This window comes from Dipodomys spectabilis, unplaced genomic scaffold (assembly GCF_019054845.1).
Source record: "Dipodomys spectabilis isolate Male_0828 unplaced genomic scaffold, ASM1905484v1 ptg000018l, whole genome shotgun sequence".
Taxonomy (NCBI): Eukaryota; Metazoa; Chordata; class Mammalia; order Rodentia; family Heteromyidae; genus Dipodomys; species Dipodomys spectabilis.
In genome coordinates this window covers 3,513,129-3,534,173 of record NW_024870695.1, presented here as the reverse complement: position 1 = coordinate 3,534,173, position 21,045 = coordinate 3,513,129, and the positions used below count along the sequence as shown (strand labels likewise).

The 21,045-nt window shown below is 45.5% G+C and overlaps 1 protein-coding gene across 2 annotated transcripts in view; it reads left to right on the top strand.

The window, feature by feature from the left end:
• Shmt1 (serine hydroxymethyltransferase 1) overlaps positions 1-19,206 on the top strand; it is a 29,774-nt gene extending 10,568 nt beyond the window's left edge. For both annotated transcript variants that reach the window (XM_042673713.1, XM_042673714.1), the window contains exons 3-12: positions 2,057-2,202; positions 4,370-4,485; positions 4,836-4,996; positions 10,317-10,398; positions 11,294-11,506; positions 13,322-13,438; positions 14,569-14,691; positions 16,887-17,003; positions 17,492-17,602; positions 18,138-19,206. In XM_042673713.1, coding sequence (XP_042529647.1) covers positions 2,057-2,202; positions 4,370-4,485; positions 4,836-4,996; positions 10,317-10,398; positions 11,294-11,506; positions 13,322-13,438; positions 14,569-14,691; positions 16,887-17,003; positions 17,492-17,602; positions 18,138-18,310 — 1,359 coding nt within the window. In that variant the 3' untranslated portion in view covers positions 18,311-19,206. The remainder of the gene's footprint in view (positions 1-2,056; positions 2,203-4,369; positions 4,486-4,835; positions 4,997-10,316; positions 10,399-11,293; positions 11,507-13,321; positions 13,439-14,568; positions 14,692-16,886; positions 17,004-17,491; positions 17,603-18,137) is intronic.
• The last annotated feature ends 1,839 nt before the right edge of the window (positions 19,207-21,045 follow it).

Below are 21,045 nucleotides of genomic sequence, written 5' to 3'. Positions count from 1 at the left end.
TCTGGGTTCAAGGCCTGCTTGGAACAGTTGTTGCTCCTCATAATCATGTGTTCAGTGGGAGCTATTGCTTACTGCTTCAGTCCAGCATCAAAAGAAAAATCAGGACTACTTCTCTATCCTAAAAAGAGATCCAAATTTAAAATGTATAATTTCTACAGAATTCATATTGCTTTCCCACCATTGTAAAGTTAAAATATCTGTTTTTTGGAGGGGGCAGTCCTGGGACTTGAATTCAGGGCCTGGGCACTGTCCCTGAGCTTCTTTTGCTCAAGGCTAGCATTCTACCATTTGAGCCACAGTGCCATTTCTGGCTTTTTCTGTTTATATGGTGCTGAGGAATCAAGCCCATGGCTTCATACATGTTAGGCAACACTTTACCTAAGCCACATTCCCAGATCTCTTTTTTTTTTTTTTTTTTAAGTGCTGGTTCCGGGGCTTGAACTCAGGGCTTAGGCACTGTCTCTGAGCTTTTATACTCAAGGCTAGTGCTCTTCTACTTACCCAAGCTCCACTTCCGGTTTTTTGGTAGTTACTTGGAGATGAGAGTCACATGAGCCTTGTACTAGTAACTCACACCTGTAATCCTAGCTAGTCAGGAGGCTGAGATCTAAGGATCACAGTTTGAAGCCATTCCAGGCAGGAAAGTAGGTGAGATTTATCTCCAATTAATCACAGAAAAACTGGAAGTGGTCCTGTAGCTCAAGTGGTAGAGTACTAGCCTTATGCAAGAGGAGTTCAGGGACAGCACTCAGGTCCAGAGTTCAAGGCCCAGGACAGGCCAAATAAAGAGTCTCATGGACTTTCCTGTCCCGACTGGCTTCAGTGATCCTCAGATGCCAGCCTCCTGAGTTGTAGGATTATAGGTGTGAGCAACCAATGCCTGGCCAGTTGAAATACCTTAAGTAGGGGGATGTTTTTATTAACAGTCTAATTTAGAACATTTGTATCCCAAGAACCTATTAGCATTTACACTAATCTTCCCCCACACCACGGCTCTGGGCAACCACTGATCTATTTTTCCCCTGTATGAATCTATTGAAACATTTTTTTTTCTTTAAGAAATAAGGTCCATGGAAGAAAGAACATGGGATACAAATAAGATATGTGAGCTGGGATGTAGCTCAGTAGCAAAAGCATTTGCCTAGCAAGTGCCTTGTTCTGGGTTCAATCCCCAGTTCTGAAAAAAGAAAAAAAAAGAAAAGACACCAAAAACAAAATATGTGTGAAATTTAAAAGTATGTGAGCTATAACCAGGTACATGTTGTTCATACTTGCATAATCCTAGCTACTTGGGATTAAGATCAGAAAGATTGTGGTTTGAGGCCAGACTAGGCAGAAAAATCTGACAGACGGTTCTTCAACCTATAGCTAGGCATATTACTATATGGCTGTCATTCCAGCTATGGTGGAATACAAAAAATAGGATCACAGGCTAGACTTGTACCTGGGCCAGAAACATGATGTTATCTCAAAAATAGCCAGCACATGCCAGGCACCAGGTAGCTCACATTTATAATCCTAAGAACTCAGGAGGCTGAGATCTGAGGATATTGGGTTGAAGTCAGCCCAGGCAGGAAAGTCCAAGACACTTTTATCTCTTGCTAGCTACCCAAACGCTGGAAGTGGAGCTGTGGCTCAAGTGGTAGATTGCTATAAAAGTTCAGGGACAGTGTCCATGCCCTGAGTTCAAGCCCCAGAACTGGCACAGAAAAAGAAGTCTGCAAACATGGGTCAGCAGTAAAGCACCAGCCTCGCTTGCATGAAGTGCTGAGTTCAAACCCTAGTACCACCAGAAAACAAAAGTGAGTTAAGATAATTTTCTCTTAAATCATCTTTCTGAGTTCAGATTCTTTCTCAAATGTTAAAGCCTTTGAGGGAGACACATTCTGTACCTTACATGTTAAAGTAGTCTTCTTGATTGTGGTTGTTTGGGTGGACTTTTAGAGCACAATGTGGATCTGTGGTAGCATCTTTTCTCTTTAGATTATAGCTTTGATCAGAGCAAAGTTTTGAGCAGGAATGTCCCAATGTCTAGCTTTTGTTTTCTTCACGTAAGGTTTACAACATCATTAAGAAGGAGAGTAACCGGCAGAGGATTGGATTGGAGTTGATTGCCTCAGAGAATTTCGCCAGCCGAGCAGTATTGGAGGCCCTGGGCTCTTGCCTAAATAACAAATACTCTGAGGGGTATCCTGGGCAGAGGTGAGTGATTTCTGGCATAGTGAAATATTATATCAGTGTTGAATTCAAATAATGTGTAAGTTGCAGAAAACCACAGGCTTCCCATGTGGAATTTCTTTTCTACTCCTGCTCTCCACATAACCCTTACAACTCCCAACCTGATGCCAATGATGGTCTTGGAGTGAGCATACTCAGGGTCACATTAATAGTCCCTTTTAGGGGGGCTGGGAAGGTGGCTCAGTAATAGAGCGCTTGCCTTGCATGTATGAGGCCCTGGGGTTTGATTCCTCAGCAACACATAAGCAGAAAAAGCTGGAAGGGGTGCTGTGGCTCAAGTGGTAGACCGCTGTCCTTGAGCTGAAGAGCTGAGGGACAGCGTCCAGGCCCAGAGTTCAGGCTCCACACCAACAAAAAGTAAACAAACAACAACAAAAACAGTCACTTTTGGGGCTCTCTGACATAGCAGGCCACTCTGTAAGGAGTGTAATTCAGCATCGGTCTAGAAAAGGTCAGTGTCACCAGACGCCAGTGTCTCACGCCTGTAATCCTAGCTACTCAAGAGGCTGAGATCTGAGGATTGCAGTTCAAAGCCAGCCCGGGCAGGAAAGTCTGTGAAACTCTTATCTCCAATAAACCACCAGAAAACTGGAAGTGGCGCTGTAGCTCAAGTGGTAGAGAGATAGCCTTGAGCTGAAGAGCTGAGGGATAGCGCCCAGGCCCAGATTCAAGCCCCAGGATCGACAAAAAAAAAAAAAAAAGGTCAGTGTCCTATGAGGGATGCCATAGAAATGGCTGATACTATGAGAGTTGTCTCATCTGTGCAGAGTGAAAGGGAACCTATAGAACAGGTTCAGCATCCTTCTCTGAAATGCTTGGGACCAGAAGTATTTCAGATTTTGGAATATTTGTAATGACTTACTGTTAAGGATCTAAAATTCAAAATTGTTCAAAACTTGAACTTTTTTTTCCGGGGGTGAGGGGAGTACTCTTGTTTGAATTCAGGACCTTCACCTTACTAAGTAGTTGCTCTACTGCTGAGCCATATCTCTAGCCCTATTTCTTGATAATTATTATTTTTTGGTGCTAATTCTTGGACTTAAATTCAGGGCCTGGGTGCTATCTCTGAGTTTTCATGCTAAAGGCGAGTGTTCTACTACTTGAACCACAGCTCCACTTCCAGCTTTTTGGTGGAGACAAGAATCTCACAGACTTGCCTGCCTGGGTTGGCTTTGAACTGTTATTCTTAGATCTCAGCCACCTGGTTCTATTTCTCAATTTATGTATTTATGTATGTTTTTATTTATTTTTGCTAGTCCTGTGGCTTGAACTCAGGGCCTGGGCACTGTCCTTAAGATTCTTTTGCTCAAGGCTAGCACTCTAACACTTGAGCCACAGTGCCAATTCTGGCTTTTTCTGCTTATGTGGTACTGAGGACTAGAACCCAGGGCTTGATACATGTACTCTACAACTAAGCCACATTCCCAGCCCTTTCCATTTTTTTTTTTTAAATGAGAGTCCTGCCCAGGTTGGCACCTGTACTGCACTCTGCCTATTTTAAGCTTCCAGTAGTTTTTAGGAAGACAGACATATGTCACCATATTTAGGTTCCCTTTGTTGACATGGGAGGCTTGGGACTTTTTTGCCTGGACTGGCCTAGAACTGTGATCTTCCCATCTCAGTCTTTCTTCACATATTTAAGATGCCAGGTTGTACCTAACTATAGGGCTTGTAAACTTTTCTAAGCCCAGCCTATGATCCTCCTATTCTTAGCCTCCCAAGTAGCTAGGATTATAGGCATGAGCTACTGGTATCCAGCTGAAAATACTGACTTTGACATTGGCATTGTAAATTTCTGCAGTTATGTTCTCATGGAAACAGAAAAAGAAAGGTCACCTTGAAGAATCAACTGCCATTCTGTCTAGAGATACCCCTGAAGCTCTATAGAAGTCTAAGGGTGACATTCAGGGCTTTGTCTACTGTGAATAAATACCCTTTGCCTTGTGTCTTAGAAGATTAGCTAGGTGTTTTCACAACATCTATTTCATTGGATCCTCTCAGCAACTTTAGGGCAAGATAAGGAGCTGAGACTCACTTCCTTTGTTCATGCTCTGCCCACACCTGAGCTTGGACCTCTTCTAGGCAAGAGGTTGGAGGCTCAGTGGATGTGGGCCCCTGCTTTTCTCCATAGGTATTATGGCGGGAATGAGTTCGTTGATGAACTGGAGATACTATGTCAGAAGCGAGCGCTGCAGGCCTACCATCTGGACCCTAAGTGCTGGGGGGTCAATGTCCAGCCATACTCAGGTGATTGCTATGCCCATATGGGCCTGACAGCCCTTCATGTCAAGTTGCCTGGGCTGATGTTCCTTGAGATAGTCCAAAGAAAGACTTTAAAAGTGAAAAATAAAGGGCTCTCTGTCCCCCTCTGTTGCTCTTGAGCTCCTAACCCTTATAGACAGTGCTCTGCCCTTGGACTTGTCTTCCACTTACTCTAGGGGATTGGTGCAGAGTCCCTCTTGATGCTTAGGAAAGTTGTGGTAATGGCCAGGTGTGTTTTACCAGTCCTCAGTAAGACTGCCTAATAGCCAGTCTCCTGGATACCAATTAATGTCTCATGGTAGAAATCATCACAACTCCTGACCTCCCTGTTTCAGGTTCCCCTGCAAACTTCGCAGTATACACTGCCCTGGTAGAGCCCCATGGGCGTATCATGGGCCTGGACCTGCCTGATGGGGGCCATTTGACCCATGGGTTCATGACTGACAAGAAGAAAGTCTCAGCAACATCCATCTTCTTTGAATCCATGCCATATAAGGTAAGACTATTATCTTCAGAGCTTTCCTTTTTGTCAGAAAACATCCGATGTCTAGTGTACCTGTTGGGATCAGTTTTGTTTATGTGGCATTGTAGCCCTTGCTTCATTTACCCCTGTCCTTCCTTGGGCACTCAGGCTCTCAGGGCCTGCTGCAGACAGCTGGGATGGGAAGGTGAAGGTCTAGTCTGAGGCTAAGGGAGGTGGTGGGGATGGCCACAATTGAGAAAAGAATCATATTGATTAGTATGGTGACCATCCCAGAACTATGGGCAACAATTGGAGTAACAGCTCCTAGCAACTAGGTCAGCTACAGCTAGACCCCTAATAGCTGCTGGCACAGCTCTACCCTCCTCAAGTAACGTCCCTGCCAAGGATCCATCACTGGCTCCACTGCACATACCTGTCCTTTGCCAGCCACAGCCAGTGCTAGCCATAATGCCCAGTAGTGGAACCAGGACCATCAGAGCCTATGCCCAGGGCTGCATCTAAAGAGTGGGGGTCCTGTGCAAATCCTTTTTGTGGGGCTCTTTTCTGTGTAAACAATTGAGTCAGAATATACACATAAGATGCAAAGGCTCATAAAGGGCATCGTGACTTATCCATAAAGACCAAATTTGATGGATAGAAAATAAGTAATGTGAATGTTCTTTATTGTCCAGTGGTTGGTTCTTGTATCCAGGAACCATCTTTTCATGTTTCTTATTGTCTAATGTGCCGTTACTGGTTTGTTTGCTGCCATGAGAAAAAGTGGCATTGAGTCTTTATATGTGGCTAAATATCATAGATGATGATCTTTTAAGAAAATAGAGTCAATGTTCATGTTGGCAGACTGTGATCTTCATGGCATCCTGTTGCCTGCTCTGGGCTTAACTCAGTTCTAGCAGTTACATGTGGGTTTGGTTTTGTTTGAATGACTTTTGGTCAGTTTTCATGGAGGACCTAGGTGTTTTTAGTCACAGATCACAGATCTCATTGGCCAAGGCCAATCTTGAAACAGTTACAGAATTCTGTATCTCTGGACTTAGACCACAAAAGCTTGTTTCCACAGTTTTACTGTTGAAAGAATTGTGGCAGAGAGTAATTAACCAACTTGTTTTCTGGAGCCTCTTGATGACATTTTGAGCAGCTACATGCTTTTCTCCAGTCCTGAACAGTTCATTCTGGACATTAGGAAATGACGTCCTGTGCTCCAGTTCTCAATGTTTTCCTCAACTGCAGCTGCAGCCCGCTGGGTATAATGGGTGCCTGGATGTGGCCTGCAGGGTATAGAGAGACAGGTCTTGGAACCTGGCTGGTATAGGCCCAGGAAGCTCAGCTTGCATGATCCGGGTATGCTGTGAATATTGTACTTGGTTCAGTGAGCAGAGAGAAGACAGGTCTGTTTGGCAGCTACTGAGGCCTACCTCTTCCCATCCAAAGAGGACCAGGGGTACTCCCCAGACTACCTGCCTCTGCCGTCAACCTCTTCGCCTTTCCACAGTCCTCTAGCTGGCTGTTTTGTGCTGGGCAGGTATTCTTCTCAGTCTTTGCAATTTCTCTTTTTTTTTTTTTTTTTTGCTGGTCATGGGACTTGAGCTCTGGGCCTGAGCGCTGTCCCTCAGCTCTTCAGCTCAAGGCTAGTGCTCTACCACTTGAGCCACAGTGCCACTTCTGGCTTTTTCTGCTTATGTGGTGCTGAGGAATCGAACCCAGGGCCTCATGCATGTGAGAGGCAAGCATTCTACCACTGAGCCACCTTCCCAGCCCCTCTTTGCAATCTCTTATGTGATAACATCTGCTACTAAGGTTCAGTCGGCTGTTCCTACCTTCTCACTAGAGGTTTCCTGTGTGCTATGGGCTAGCCCCACCACAATTTGTTAAATACCTTTGAATGCTTCCAGAAGCAGTTTTGTCTTAGTTCTAAGATCAACAAATGAATAAAGGGCTGGGAAGGTGGCTCAGTGTTAAAGTGCTTGCCTTGTATGCATGAGGCCCTGGGTTCTATTCCTCAGCACCACATAAGCAGAAAAAGCTGGAAGTGGCGCTGTGGCTCAAGTGGTAGAGTGCTAGCTTTGAGCTGAAGAGCTGAGGGATAGTGCCTAGGCCCAGAGTTCAGTCAGGCCCCATGACTGACAAAAAAATAAATAAATAAATAAAAACGTTTAAACTCTCAGAAGATATTGTGTGTGTGTGTGTGTGTGTGTGTGTGTGTGTGTGTGTGTGTGTGTGTGTGTGTGTGTGTGTGTGTGTGTGTGTGTGTAGAGAGAGAGAGAAGACGGGGAGAGCGCAGCAACAGATATTTTTGGTAATTATGGCATTAAAAAATTTTTTTTAGAGTTGGGGGGCCGCTGGTGCATGCCTATAATCCTAGATACTCAGGAGGCTTAGATCTAAGGATCACAGTTCAAAGCCAGGAGCCTGGACAGGAAAGTCTATGAGATTCTTCTCTCCAATTCACAGAAAAAGCCGGAAGTGACATTGTGGCTCAAGTGCTAGAGTGCTAGCCTTAAGCAAAAGGAGCCCAGGCCCAGAGTTCAAGACCCACGATTGGCAAAAATAAACAAATGAAATTAGAATTATGTTTTTTTTTTTTTTTTTGGGGGGGGGGGGTCGGTGATGGGGCTTGAACTCAGGACCTGGGTGCTGTCCCTGAACTTTTTCACTCAAGGCTAGCATTCTACCACTTTGAGTCATATCACCCCTTCCAGTTTTCTGGGGTTAATTGGAAATAAGAGTCTTACTGACTTTACTGCCCAGGCTGGCTTTGAACTGTAATTCTCAGATTTTAGCCTCCTGATTAGCTAGGATTACAGGCATGTAAGCCACCAGTGCCCAGCAATTATATCCTTTTTTTGTTGTTTAAACCTTTTTTGTGAGAGGAGGTCTTGCTCTGTTGCCAGTGTATTCCAATGGCTGGCTCAAGTGATTCTTCTGCCACAGCCTTCCGAGCCAGTGGGATTACAAGTGTGCCATAGCACCCCACTGTGTCCATGTTTTTACTGGAGTGAGCTCTTGATGTTTCATCATGGTAGAGTGTCTTTGACCAAGCTCATGTGTCTGAGAGAGAACCACACTGTTGAAACCAAACCACAAACAGCTTTTTTTCATTGTGACTCTCAATTACCCCATCCCTGTAGCCATGATGCATTTATATACTATGGAATAATTGAATCCATTAGCATATTCATCTTCTTAAATACTTACCATTTACTTCTCTGTGTTGGAAACTCCGGCCCCCCACCCCCCCCAAACTTCAGTACTAGGGATTTGAACTATGTTCTATCGCTAAACCATGCCCCATCCCCCCCTCCCTTTTTTTTTTTTTTTTTTTTTGCTTATTTCATTTTGTTTTTGAGATAAGGTCTCTCAGACTTTGCCCAGGCTGGCCTTAAACTCAAGATTCTCCTGCCTCCACTTTAAGAGTAGCCGAGATTACAAGTGTATGCCACCAGACCCAGCCCTTTTTCTTCTACCTTTTTATTTTTATTTTTTATTTTTTTACCAGTCCTGGGGCTTGAATTCAGGGCCTGGGCACTGTCCCTGAGCTGCTGCTTCTTTTTTTTTTTTTTTTTTTTGGTCGGTTGTGGGGCTTGAACTCTGGGCTTGGGCACTGTCCCTTCGCTCTTCAGCTCAAGGCGAGCGCTCTTGAGCCACAGCGCCATTTCTGGTTTTCTAGTGCTTTATTGGAGATAAGAGTCTCATGGACTTCTCTGCCTGGGCTGGCTTTGAACCGAGATCCTCAGATCTCAGCCTCCTGAGTAGCTAGGATTATAGGCGTGAGCCACCAGCACCCAGCTCCCTGAGCTTCTTTTGCTCAAGGTTAACACTTTATCATTTGAGAGCTACAGGGCTACTTCCAGCTTTTTCTGCTTATGTGGTACTAAGGAATAGAACCCAAGGTTTCATACATGCTAGACAAGCACTCTATACTAAGCCACATTTCCAGCCCAACTTTTTATACTTTTTGACCAGTCTTCCTCATTTTTCCCTCTTCCCCTACTAACCTTTAGAAGCCATCATTTGTGTTACTTCTGTGAGCTCAGTTCTTCTCAGTTCTGCATATAAGTGAGAATGTGTGGTTTTTATTGTCTTATACTGGCTTATTTTACATAGAATAATGTCCTATGGTTTCATTTATCGTTTTAACAAATGGCAGAATCACTCTTTGAAAGGTAGCTCGGTCTTCCACTGTGTATACAAATGAGAGTTTTCTCTCTTTTAACTGATAGTGGGCACTAGGTTGCTTTGTGTCTTGGTCGTTGTTTACAATGCTGCAGTGAACATTGGTGCCGGTGTCTCTTTGAATTCTAAGTCCTTAGGCTGTGTGCCCAGAGTGGGATTCTGTTGAGATGAGGGAGCCCCCAGACAACATATTACCATGGGTATCCAGTTGCCCTAGAGCCATTTATTTAAATGGCTTAAAAAGGTCATTCTCTTCCTCATGGCACTGCCATGTTACCTCACCCCTGGCACTAGCAAGTGACCTAGCTCACACATGGATCTTTCAACTCTGCTGCTGTGTCTGGTTATCTGTGCTTCCACCAACATGTACTGCTCCAGTTACTATAACACTTTCAAATTTCTCAACAATAGTCTATGTAGAGGTCTTATATATCTTGTATTAGATATCTGTGGGTTCTGACATATTTGATGTTACTACATTTTTGTTCTCTATTTTTATTTATTATATATAGATATATAGTTGACATTGGGTATGGAGAGGTGAATGGAAGTATCTGGGGATGGAATCCAGGGCCTGTGCATGTTTAGCATGCACTCTACCACTGAGCTACAACCTGAGCCTGAGTTTTGGTTTTGGGTGCTATACTCATTGACTTCACTCTCACCGTCTGTCTCTATGGAGTCTTTTGGATTTTCTAGGTGCACAATAGTGCTGTCTATGGGTAGTGTCCATTTTTTTCCTTTCTTTTCCCAGCCTTCATGCTTTTTATTTTTCTTGCTTCATGGAACTTGGAATAGGAGTGGTGTTAGCAGGCATTTTGGTCTTGTTCCTGAAGGTAACTCTTTTGAGTATGTTTGTAACCACATGGGGTTGGCTGTTGAATCTTATTCATTCTACCTGGGCTTTTTGTTCTTCCTCATCAAGAGTAGTGCCCAGGAGCAGGGCTCCCTTTTCCCCCTAGGGTCTATGAGTGATGCTTGGCCGTCTATACCTTTATGTAGGCCAAATATACCAGTCTTTCCTCATCCTCAGGTCCTGGGCTTAGGTCATCCTTCCTGTTGTTGTGGCAGGTAGAGCTGGTTCAAGTGGGAGGGCAGGAGGCATGAAGTGGCCACAGGAAGCAGCTGACCCTGTGTCTGTCTCTCCCTGACTCCATAGGTGTACCCAGACTCTGGCTACATCAACTATGACCAGCTGGAGGAGAATGCCCGCCTCTTCCACCCAAAGTTGATCATTGCAGGTAAGGAGCAGGATAGCACCACAGCCTCCTACACAGGATGTAAAGATGGTCTTGCCCCATTGGGTGCCAGTGGCTCACATCTGTAATCCTAACTACTTAGGAGGCTGAGATCTGAGGATCTCCATTGAAAGCCATTTGGGGCAGAAAAGTCTGTGAGACTCTTAACAATTACCCTCCAGGACTGGGAAGGTGGCTCAGTGGTAGAGCGCTTGCCTTGCATGCATGAGGCCCTGGGTTCGATTCCTCAGCACCACATAAGCAAAAAAGAAAAAAGCCGGAAGTGGTGCTGTGGCTCAAGTGGTAGAGCACTAGCTTTGAGCTGAAGAGCTGAGGGAGAGCGCCCAGGCCCAGAGTTCAGGCCCCATGACCGGACCCAAAAAAAAAAAAAATCTCCAGAAAGGTGGAAGTGAAGCTGTGGCTCAAGTGGTAGAGAACCAACTATGAGCACAAAAGCCAAGGCAAAGCTGGAGGCACCAAGTTCAAGCCCCAGTATTGGCATATATACGCACAAACAAGAGAGACCTACACACCTAGTTCATTGCTGGTTTCCTCCTTGGATTGCTGAGCCTGGGCCAAATTATTTTCTCCTTTCAAAACACAGGCATAGTGGGGGGGTAGGCAGTAGCTCATGCCTGTAATCCTAGATACTCAGGAGGCTGAGATCTGAGGATCATGGTTCAAAGCCAGCCCAGCCAGGAAAGTCTGTAAGACTCTCCAGTTAACCACCAGAAACCTGGAAGTGTTCTGTGGCTCAAGTGGTAGAGCACTCGCCTTGAACTGAGGAGATGAGGGAAAGTGCCTAGATGCAGACTTCAGGCCCCACAACAGACAAAACAAAAAAAAACTGAAAAACAGGCATAGCTCTGACTCTGCCATATAACCTCTCTCATCTCAGGAACAAGCTGTTACTCCCGTAATTTGGACTATGAACGTTTGCGGAAGATCGCTGACGAGTGTGGGGCCTATCTCATGGCAGACATGGCACATATCAGTGGTCTAGTGGCAGCTGGTGTGGTGCCCTCGCCTTTTGAACACTGCCATGTGGTGACCACCACAACACACAAGACCCTGAGAGGCTGCCGTGCCGGCATGATTTTCTACAGGAAAGGTGAATTTGGGATTGGGACAGATGGTTTCAGGGCTGACAGTGCCCCTGAGGAGTTCAGAGTGCAGTTGATTCCTCAGCACCAGATAAGCAGAAAAAGCTGGAAGTGGCGCTAGCCTTGAGTGGAAGAGCTGAGGGACAGCGCCCAGGCCCAGAGTTCAGGCCCCATGACCGACAAAAAAAAAAAGGATCCAGTGCTTGAAAAGAGTGTCTTAAAAAAGAGTTTACAGAGGGTTTACAGAGGATCTAGAAGGAAGCTCTGGATCATAGCTCCATACTGTGTGTCCAGGTGCTAGGAAAACAGGAAGAGGGACTGGAAGTATGACTCAATAGTAGAGCACCTGCCTAAAATGCCCAGAGTCCTAGGTTCAAACCTTAGTACTACCAAAAAAAAAAAAGCCAGGCACCAGTGGCTCATAAGCCTAGCTACTCAGGAGGATGAGAAAAGTCTGCAAGATTTTGTCTCCAAAACAGAATAAGGATTAGAAAGTACACTCAACTAGTCCTCTAGAGTGTAGCAGTCTTTTGGTATACTTGCTGTAATCTAGCATGTTTCTCAAAGAGAAAGACAGTAGTCAAACAATAAAACACTGATGCATAAATCTTACTGTAAATTTAGTCAGTATGAGAAATTTTTCTTTCTGGTATTTTACAGCCTACTTTCTCTAGGGATTCCTTCCCCTTATCTGGGATTCCTAGACTTGTGGACACCCTTATTAGCAGTCATCTCATCATTTAGTTTGTGGTGACATCTGACATTCTAGCCTTAAATGATCAGAGAAAGAAATCAACCCTATCGGCACTGTCCCACCTTGCCCTTTCAGGACACACCTATCCAGGTACCAGGGCTTCCCAGTGCCCTATGGTTTGTGTACTCTTCTGAGGACCTATGCCAGGAAGCCTTCCCATCTGCCAGGAGACACTTGGCTTTTTTCCCTGCTGTGTGCTAATGAGCTAGCTAGAACAGATCCTGGGCTACCTGTGCAGTTTCTCTGGGTCTCCTGCCTCACCTCCAGAGTGGAGTCTATAATAGCACCTGTCTCTCTGGGCTACTGTTAGAGAAGTTCAATGAATTTTTTTAAAGTGCTTAGGGCAGCTATTGGCCCACAAGAGGCCCTACATAAATATTGGTATCGCTCCTACCAAATAGGAGTTAGCATTACTATTCAAACATCTCAGAATGGAACCCGCTGAGCATTATCTGGCAAGTTGTCATCCTGGACACTTGATTGAGGCATATGCCCTGCTATCATCTCAGCAGGGGAGCATTCCTGTTCTTTCAACTTTTTTTTTTTTAACTTTTTTTTTTTTTTTTTGCCAGTACTGGTCTTGAACTCAGGGCTTAGGCTCTGTCCCTGAGCTGCTTTTGCTCAAGGCTAGCACTCTATCACTTGAGCCACAGCACCACTTCCAGTGTTTTCTGCTTATGTGGTACTGAGGATTTGAACCTAGGGCTTCATGCATGCTAGGCAAGCACTTTACCACTAAGCCACATTCCCAGCCCCATTTCAACTTTTAAGGCTTCATTACAGTGATGTGCTGTGAAGAAAAGACACTATCATTGGGGCAGGTGTGTGCTGAAATCAGCACTCCAGCCAGAACCATCCATCCATATGTCCTTATTCCCAAAGAGTGAGGGCATTGTCATCAGGAAGCAAGAGCTACTCTGCTCTGGTATTACATACCAGTTCTCACTACCAGGATTAGTAAGAGCTGAGTTTGTGCCTAATGCTCACAGCCAGTTTGGGTTTGATACCAAAGAGGGAGGAAATGAGTCAGCCTGTGGGGTCATGTTCTTATAATGTCTTTCTTCCCCAGGTGTGCGCAGTGTTGATCCCAAGACTGGCAAAGAGATTATGTATGAACTGGAATCACTCATTAACTCTGCAGTATTCCCAGGCCTGCAAGGGGGTCCCCATAACCATGCTATTGCTGGTAATGTCACCAAACCAACCCAAAAGCCATCAGATGCTATTCAAGTTACTCAACTATGCATGTTCATAACTTGTACAATGCAGAAGTCATCCTGTGGTTCCTAATTTCCACCTTAATCTATCCTCCAAAGCATGTATGTGCCAGGTCCTCCGCACTGGGATAGGGGACACTCTGTCCAGGAGATACTACGTGGAAGAAAAGACAGGTGGTTGAAAATGGCATAATGTGGGGCAGGAGGGAAATGTCTGCTCCACTCAGGTGGCCACCATCAAGCAAACCCCAGGTGTCAGTCTGGGTTTTGTGAAGAATATAGAGCTTGCCCTCTTTGAGGAGAAATCTTACATAGCAGATAGCTTAACAAAGGGTGAGAAGCTGGATGCTGGTGGCTCTCACCTGTAATCCTAGCTACTAGGATAGTGAGATTTGAGGATCATAGTTCAAAGCCAGCCCAGGCAGGAAAGTCCATGAGACTCTTTTTTTTTTTTTTTGGGTCCGGTCATGGGGCCTGAACTCTGGGCCTGGGCGCTGTCCCTCAGCTCTTCAGCTCAAGGCTAGCGCTCTACCACTTGAGCCACTTCCGGCTTTTTTCTTTTTGCTTATGTGGTGCTGAGGAATCGAACCCAGGGCCTCAGGCATGCAAGGCAAGCGCTCTACCACTGAGCCACCTTCCCAGCCCCGTCCATGAGACTCTTATCTCCAATTAACCACCAGAAAACCAGAAGTGGCACTGGTGGCTCAAAGTGGTAGTGCACTAGCAAAAGTGTGTGTCTTGTTTTTCCTTTGGTAACTGTTTTGGTACTGAGCTTCTATGCCTGGAGAACAGCTTCCCAAAGCAGTCTCCTCAGAGCCTTGCTCAGTAAGGTCTACAGATTTAACCAGGAAATCAGGGTTAAGGCAGCAGGGCTGAGAACATGGCTTAGAGGGAAGAGGGTGTGTTTATCATACACAAGACCTGGGGTTCCATCCCCAGCACAGAGAAGAAAGGACAAGACTGTCATTGGTGGGGAAAATGGAATCTTCAGCCTGTTGGATGACAATGCATCAGCTTTGGATGATACAGGGCTACTTTTGTTTTCCCTTCTCTCAGCCCATCCTGTCCTGCCTTGCTGACTTGTTGTCTCTCTGTTTAGGGGTTGCTGTGGCCCTGAAGCAAGCCATGAGTGTGGAATTCAAAGTCTATCAGCTGCAGGTCGTAGCCAACTGCAGGGCTCTGTCTGAGACCCTCACAGAGCTGGGCTACAAAATAGTCACAGGTACAAACACATGGTGGTAGGCAGCCCTACTTGCTTTGTGGGTGGTACGCTGGAATTTACCCCTCAGTTCCTCTGGTCAGGATGTGGTCTGTGGATGTGGCTAGGGGCTCTGGGCACTGTCACCACTACTCTGATGACTTGGACCTCCTCAGGACAAAGTCAGCAAGCCTCAGAGGACCTGCTTTGTGGTCTCTTCCTTTCTCTTGCCATACCAGCTGCCACTGGCAATCAGAACAGCTTTATCCCAGGGCACCTGAAGTTCACCCAACAGAGGTCAGGCAGAGGTCACCTGCAGCTGTCAAACATTTGATAGGTGGCAGGGCCAGTCCTTGCTTGTGTGTATGTGTGTACACGCGACCGCACATGCGGTCTTTGAGCTCTCACTTGGCTTTTTCACTCACAGCTGGCACTCTTACCACTTCAGCTATTATTTCAATTCTGCCAGCACCCTCTATGGAGAAGCCTTACACTGTCCTGCAGATGTGTCCTTCCCCTGAGATCAGGGCTCAACAGGCACTTACTGCTGGAAAGAAGGTCCAGATTGGCTGAATTTTCCCAGGTACTGGCTTGCTAGAGCCTTTAAAAGAAATCATACTGGAACTGGCTAAGCCTAAGGCAGACCCAAAAGCAATAGGGCTAATTGATCATGGACTAGAACCTGTAAAACTGTGAGACCTAAACCTTTTCTTTGTATAAGCTAATCAACTAAGGTATTTGTTGTAATGATGGAAAGCTGATAGATGAGGATAGGGATGGGAGTTTGTGGTAGTTCACAACCACTCAACCAGGAAGGCTGGAATCATGCCACCACAAACCTAAAACACCTCCTGTCAAACCCTACCTCTTACAGTTCCACCATCTCTCAATGTCACCAAGATCCAAATCATAACATCTGTACCACTTTGATTATACAGGTTACATATCCCTAATCCCAAACCTGAAGCTTTCTAGCACTGACAATGATGCCTTAAAAGATCTGGATTTAAGTCAAGGATGCTCAACTAGTAAAGCTTAACAAATACTCCAAAATATGAAAAATACTAAGGTCTAGGATTTTGACCCTAGCATTTTGGATAAGGGATGCTCAGTCTGCACTGTCACCATTACAGAGTTTGGCATCAAGTGAGTGGCAGGCTAGCACTGGCTGGAACAAAAATATATCCTATAAATGTGGCCCTTCATCAGTGCAGTAAATGAAACCCCTGCCCTGGTGCTGCTTTGAAGGGAGCCTATTATATTAGCATTAGAGGAGCTAAGGTATGGCTCAGTTGTAGACCACTTGCCTAGCATTCACAAAGCCATGGGTGTGTTGCAATGATTGCTCATACCTATAATCCTAGCTATTCAAAGTCTGACATCTGAGGGTAGTTGTTTGAAGCTAGGCCAGGAAGGAGAGTCCTTGATATTCTTATCTTCAATTAACCACCAAAAAAGCTGAAGTGGAGCTGGGGCTCAAGTGGTAGAGCGGCAGCCTTGAGCACAGAAGTTCAGGGACAGTGCCTGAGTTCAAGCCCTAAGACCAGCACGATGATGATGATGATGATGATGATGATGATGATGATGTCGTCAATGGTGTCAATGCCAGAGACTCAAGAAGTTCCTGAAGCACTTGTAGAGAAGTTGAGAGGAAACTAACCCAGACATACTTTGGCCTGGCAGCCCTGGTATGTTGTGCCATGGGCAGTCTGGAATACAGCAGCTGCTAGATGTTTTACCTAGCAACCTCAAGTTCTTCTGTTTGGTCATTTGCCTCTTTTTACAATGGCTCTTCCTCTCTAGTTCCTAGGCCAGGAGCTTTGTTTTCACAGGTGGTTAATGTTCTGGCCCACACAGTGGGTGCTCATTTTCCTGACTTTCTTTGTTTTTTTTTTTTGGTTTTTTGGGTCCGGTCATAGGGCCTGAACTCTGGGCCTGGGCGCTGTCCCTCAGCTCTTCAGCTCAAGGCTAGCGCTCTACCACAGCGCCACAACGCCACTTCCGGCTTTTTTCTTTTTGCTTATGTGGTGCTGAGGAATCGAACCCAGAGCCTCTGGCATGCAAGGCATGCACTCTACCACTGAGCCACCTTCCCAGCCCCTCATTTTCCTGACTTTGGCCTTGCCTTCTCCATCCCCTGCTCACATTCCTCTGGAAGAAGGTTCCTTTACCTGGTGTAGTTAGCCTTCTGCATTCTACCTTGTCAACTCCATCTTCAGGTGGTTCTGACAACCATTTGATCCTTGTGGATCTCCGTTCCAAGGGTACAGATGGTGGAAGGGCTGAGAAGGTGCTAGAAGCCTGTTCTATTGCCTGCAACAAGAATACTTGCCCAGGTAAGACTCCTTCATGGTTTTCCCTCCTGCCTTGTTCTTGTATGGCCAGACTTGTAGCTGATGAAGCTATTTGGCTGGTGGGAACATCTAGTGAGGGCACTGATCTTGGGCTCTCTCCCTGTCCATTCCTGCAGACCTGGCCCACAGCCTGCAGGGAGCAGAAAAGGAAAGGCTTAAGGAGCACAGCTGTGAACGATAGTCAAGGTCTCTTGAAAGCAGACAGCATCTCTTGGTGTTGTTATCATGTTGGCAATCCAGCTTAGACCTGGGCAGATGTTGTTCTCCTCTGTAGGAGCAAGAGCCACACTACAGACTACTTTGCCTACTGTCAGCACAGTTGCTCACACTAATGCACCTCTAGTTTTTAAGTCAGCTGTATGCTTGCCAGGATCCTCATGTCAAGTGTTTTACCCAAGTGTCCCTTTTTAAATGCAAAGTAGCCACAGTGGTATATTGGGTACAGCTTATCAGCCCTGTTTGTCTTAAAGGTGACAAAAGCGCCCTGCGGCCCAGTGGACTGCGACTGGGGACCCCAGCACTGACTTCTCGAGGACTTTTGGAAAAAGACTTCCAAAAGGTAGCACACTTTATCCACAGAGGTAAGGATCTGTATTTGGAAGTCTGGCAGGTTACTGTCATGCCTAAGATTATCTAGTGTGCCTGAGTGGCTATGATCCCTGCCACTGAGGGGGGCTTTCTGCAAGACTTTTCTAGCAAGCCTTTTTTTTTTGGTCAGTCATGGGACTTGAACTCTGGGCCTGGGAGCTGTCCCTCAGCTCTTCAGCTCAAGGCTAGCACTCTACCACTTGAGCCACAGTACCACTTCTCATTTTCTGAGTGGTTTATTGGAGATGAGAGTCTCATAGGCTTTCCTGCCTGGGCTGGCTTTGAACTATGATCCTCAGATCTCAGCCTGAGTAGCTAGGATTACAGGTGTGAGCTACCAGTGCCCAGCTTCTAGCAAGACATTTTGCCTGGGAAGTTTATGCATGTGTGCTGCCTAGGGACACTCCACACCGAGTCACTTCTGAGGGGTACATTGACATCCATAAAGTCACTCCTACTGAGGGGAACATTGTGGCAGTGTCCATTGAGAGGCAGCCCCACAAGAGACTTGCTGTGTCTTGTGCACAGGGATAGAGCTGACTCTGGAGATTCAGAAGGACATGAACATAAAGGCCACATTGAAGGAGTTCAAGGAGAAACTGGAAGAGGATGAGAAGTTCCAAAGCGCACTGCAGGATCTCCGAATGGAAGTAGAGAGATTCGCTTCTGCCTTCCCACTGCCTGGAATGTCAGAAGTCTGAAGGAGCCCGCCAGGGACTCTGTGATACCATGGCTGCCCCACAGGGGACCTACTAAGCCTCTTTGTGCCCTTTGAGGGCATTTCTTTCAGACTGCTCTTACGTTTTTACACATCAAAACTTATATAAGCCTCATAGCAATTCTGGGATGGGTTATTAAGGGATTTAAATGTGAACCTCACATTTCCAACAGCTGTATATAATTTTAATTATTCTGGAAAAAATACTGGGTAGCCATTTGGCCTTAGTCTTATAGATAGCAACACAGGGTGAAGATACTAGAATGATTCTGGCATTTCCCTTTCCTTGGTCTAAATTAACTGGCTGTCCCTTGACATGCTACCCATTCTCCTAATTTGTTGTCTGATGGGATGCCAGAGGACTGAATTATGACCATTACAATTGCACATGAAAATTCTGAATCTTGTTCTATGCACTTGAAATCTATATTTGCATAAATGTGTAGGCAGTAGCCAGTACAGTAGGAAGGCTTCCCATCAGCAACCCAAAGGAGAATGGCTGGAGGTGTTACACCGAGTAGAAAACATGCCTCGCATATGTGAGGCCCTGGGTTCACACAAAATGCAGTAATTTTCTCCAATCTTCCCCTAAGGATATGTCTAGTTCCTTCCTGATATAGGAGTTAGATGGAAACAGGGGCTTTCCTCTTCAACTCCCCACCCCCTAAAAAATATTTGGCAGCAGTCCAAAATGTCACCTTCCAAAGAATCTTTTATTTTTCACATAGCTGAAGTGCAAACCATAGGTGACTGTTTTTAATTAGCACAATCAAATATTTAACCACAGAATGTCTACAAGAATTACAGCTTTAAAAAATACAACTAATTTTTATATTTCAAAAATATCTGAACTGAAATAAATTAATTTCTTAAAAAGTACACTCCTCATATGATTTGTTTGGCATTTACTCTGGTTAAATGCTTGTGCAGTAGCATCTGTGAGGCATGGTCACAAGTCAGACTCCAGCTCCAGCACTAACTGCAGTGCCCAGGGTTGGGCCACATATTCACGAAGACAGTGGAAACATGCAGTAATAAAATAGCTTTTTAGAAAATAACCAATACCAGTTCCGCGTAGCCTACACTTCTTACTGCACACCTTAAAGGTAGTGTTTATCTTAGTCCAACCTGCAGCCCACCTCTCCAGTGTTGGGTAGCCTGGCCCTGGGCTCACCTAATGGTACTTCTACTGTGTAGAGACACACCAGTCCTACATCTTTATCCAGTGTGGATGCTACAGTGCTACAGAAGCAGTCCTAAACCCAGGAACCTGGCTCCTGCCCAGTTAGACAGCAGCACAACTCAATACCCCTATGTGTGACTTCTTTGGAGCTGAGCAGATCCTTCTAAAAAGCTGAACCCCAAATTAGGTTAACATGCTCAGGGTGGTCATTTCTCATCCCTACTATACCTGCTCACTCCTGCCTTCCCCAACCTAACTAAACCTTCAGGGGAGGGGCTCAGGAAAACTTAGTATGCCCATCTTGGTCACCTTCCAGCCAGAAGTAGGTATTTGATTTTTTTTTTCCTTTATGCAGCCTGTTGTCTCTCAGATTCAATTCTATTACTTTAAATCACAGTATTGGGGCAAAGCCAGAGAACTGGCTAGTTTGCTTCAAACACAAGGCAAGGCACTTTCTTGTGAGCGTTCTAGGGAGGCAGAAAGTAGAGCCTGGGAAAGGCTGGCTCACCAGGCTGGCTGCTGTGGAGCTCAGTTCTTCCAAAGGCCTTGTGCCTGCTGATACATACCCCAGCAGCTTAAGTGGTGCTGCCAGCCATGTGGAAGAAGGCCCAGAAACTAGCGTCCAGTTGGGGCAGGTGCAGAGCACACACCAAGCACTGGTAGGCAGACAGTCAATGTATATACAGGCTATCTATCTAGGGATCAGATGTTCTCTACCTCTAAACCACCTGGCTCAACTGCAATCCTGGCCCTTGGGACAGCATTCATATCCTAGGATTTGAAATGGGACTTGTTTCCAGGATAAAGGTTGAAATCTGATTTACTATAGATTTTAAATGTAGTTATCTGCTGTACTTTAAGTACAGCAACTGACCTGAAACAAAAAAATTAAAATTAGGAGAGGGGAATGATATTTATCAGTCTGTTTCCAAATTCCGAGGCAATATACCTGAAACTGCTGTAAATTATGAAAGATTCCTAATTCCAAAGAGCAAGGTTCTTGGGGAAACAAAGTAGGAGACAGCAGCTCAGACCAGAGTGCCTTGCCCACCCCAGGTGCTATCGGAGGCCACAGGACTGCATGCTAACCTCATCAGTGGAGCTTCTGAATGTCATTAGTGCACACTGCCAGCTCGACCTAGTGTTCTTAATCTAGGAGAGGGAAATGAGAAACTGGAGGTTAAATTGAAATGCCTCAGACTATCAGGACCCTCAAAGGAATAGGACTAAAGAAGTAATGATACACTGATGTCATCTCCATTGTGAGAAGTGTTAAATTATTAGTCTGTCACTAGAGGACTACTTCAAATGGAAACTCTTGAAGAGGTGAGTCCCATTGCATAGGTCTCTGCACCATCAGGGTATATGAATGTGTCTTCTAAAAAGTTCCAGTCTTGCAAAGCAGAAGGGCTAAGGAAGGCAGAGCATCCAGTATTAACTACTTCTCAAGCTATGACTCAGTCCAGATGCCTCCAAAAGGAAGCATGTTTTACACCAAGTAATTCTTTGAAATTGCCATGTGGAATCTTAAGTCT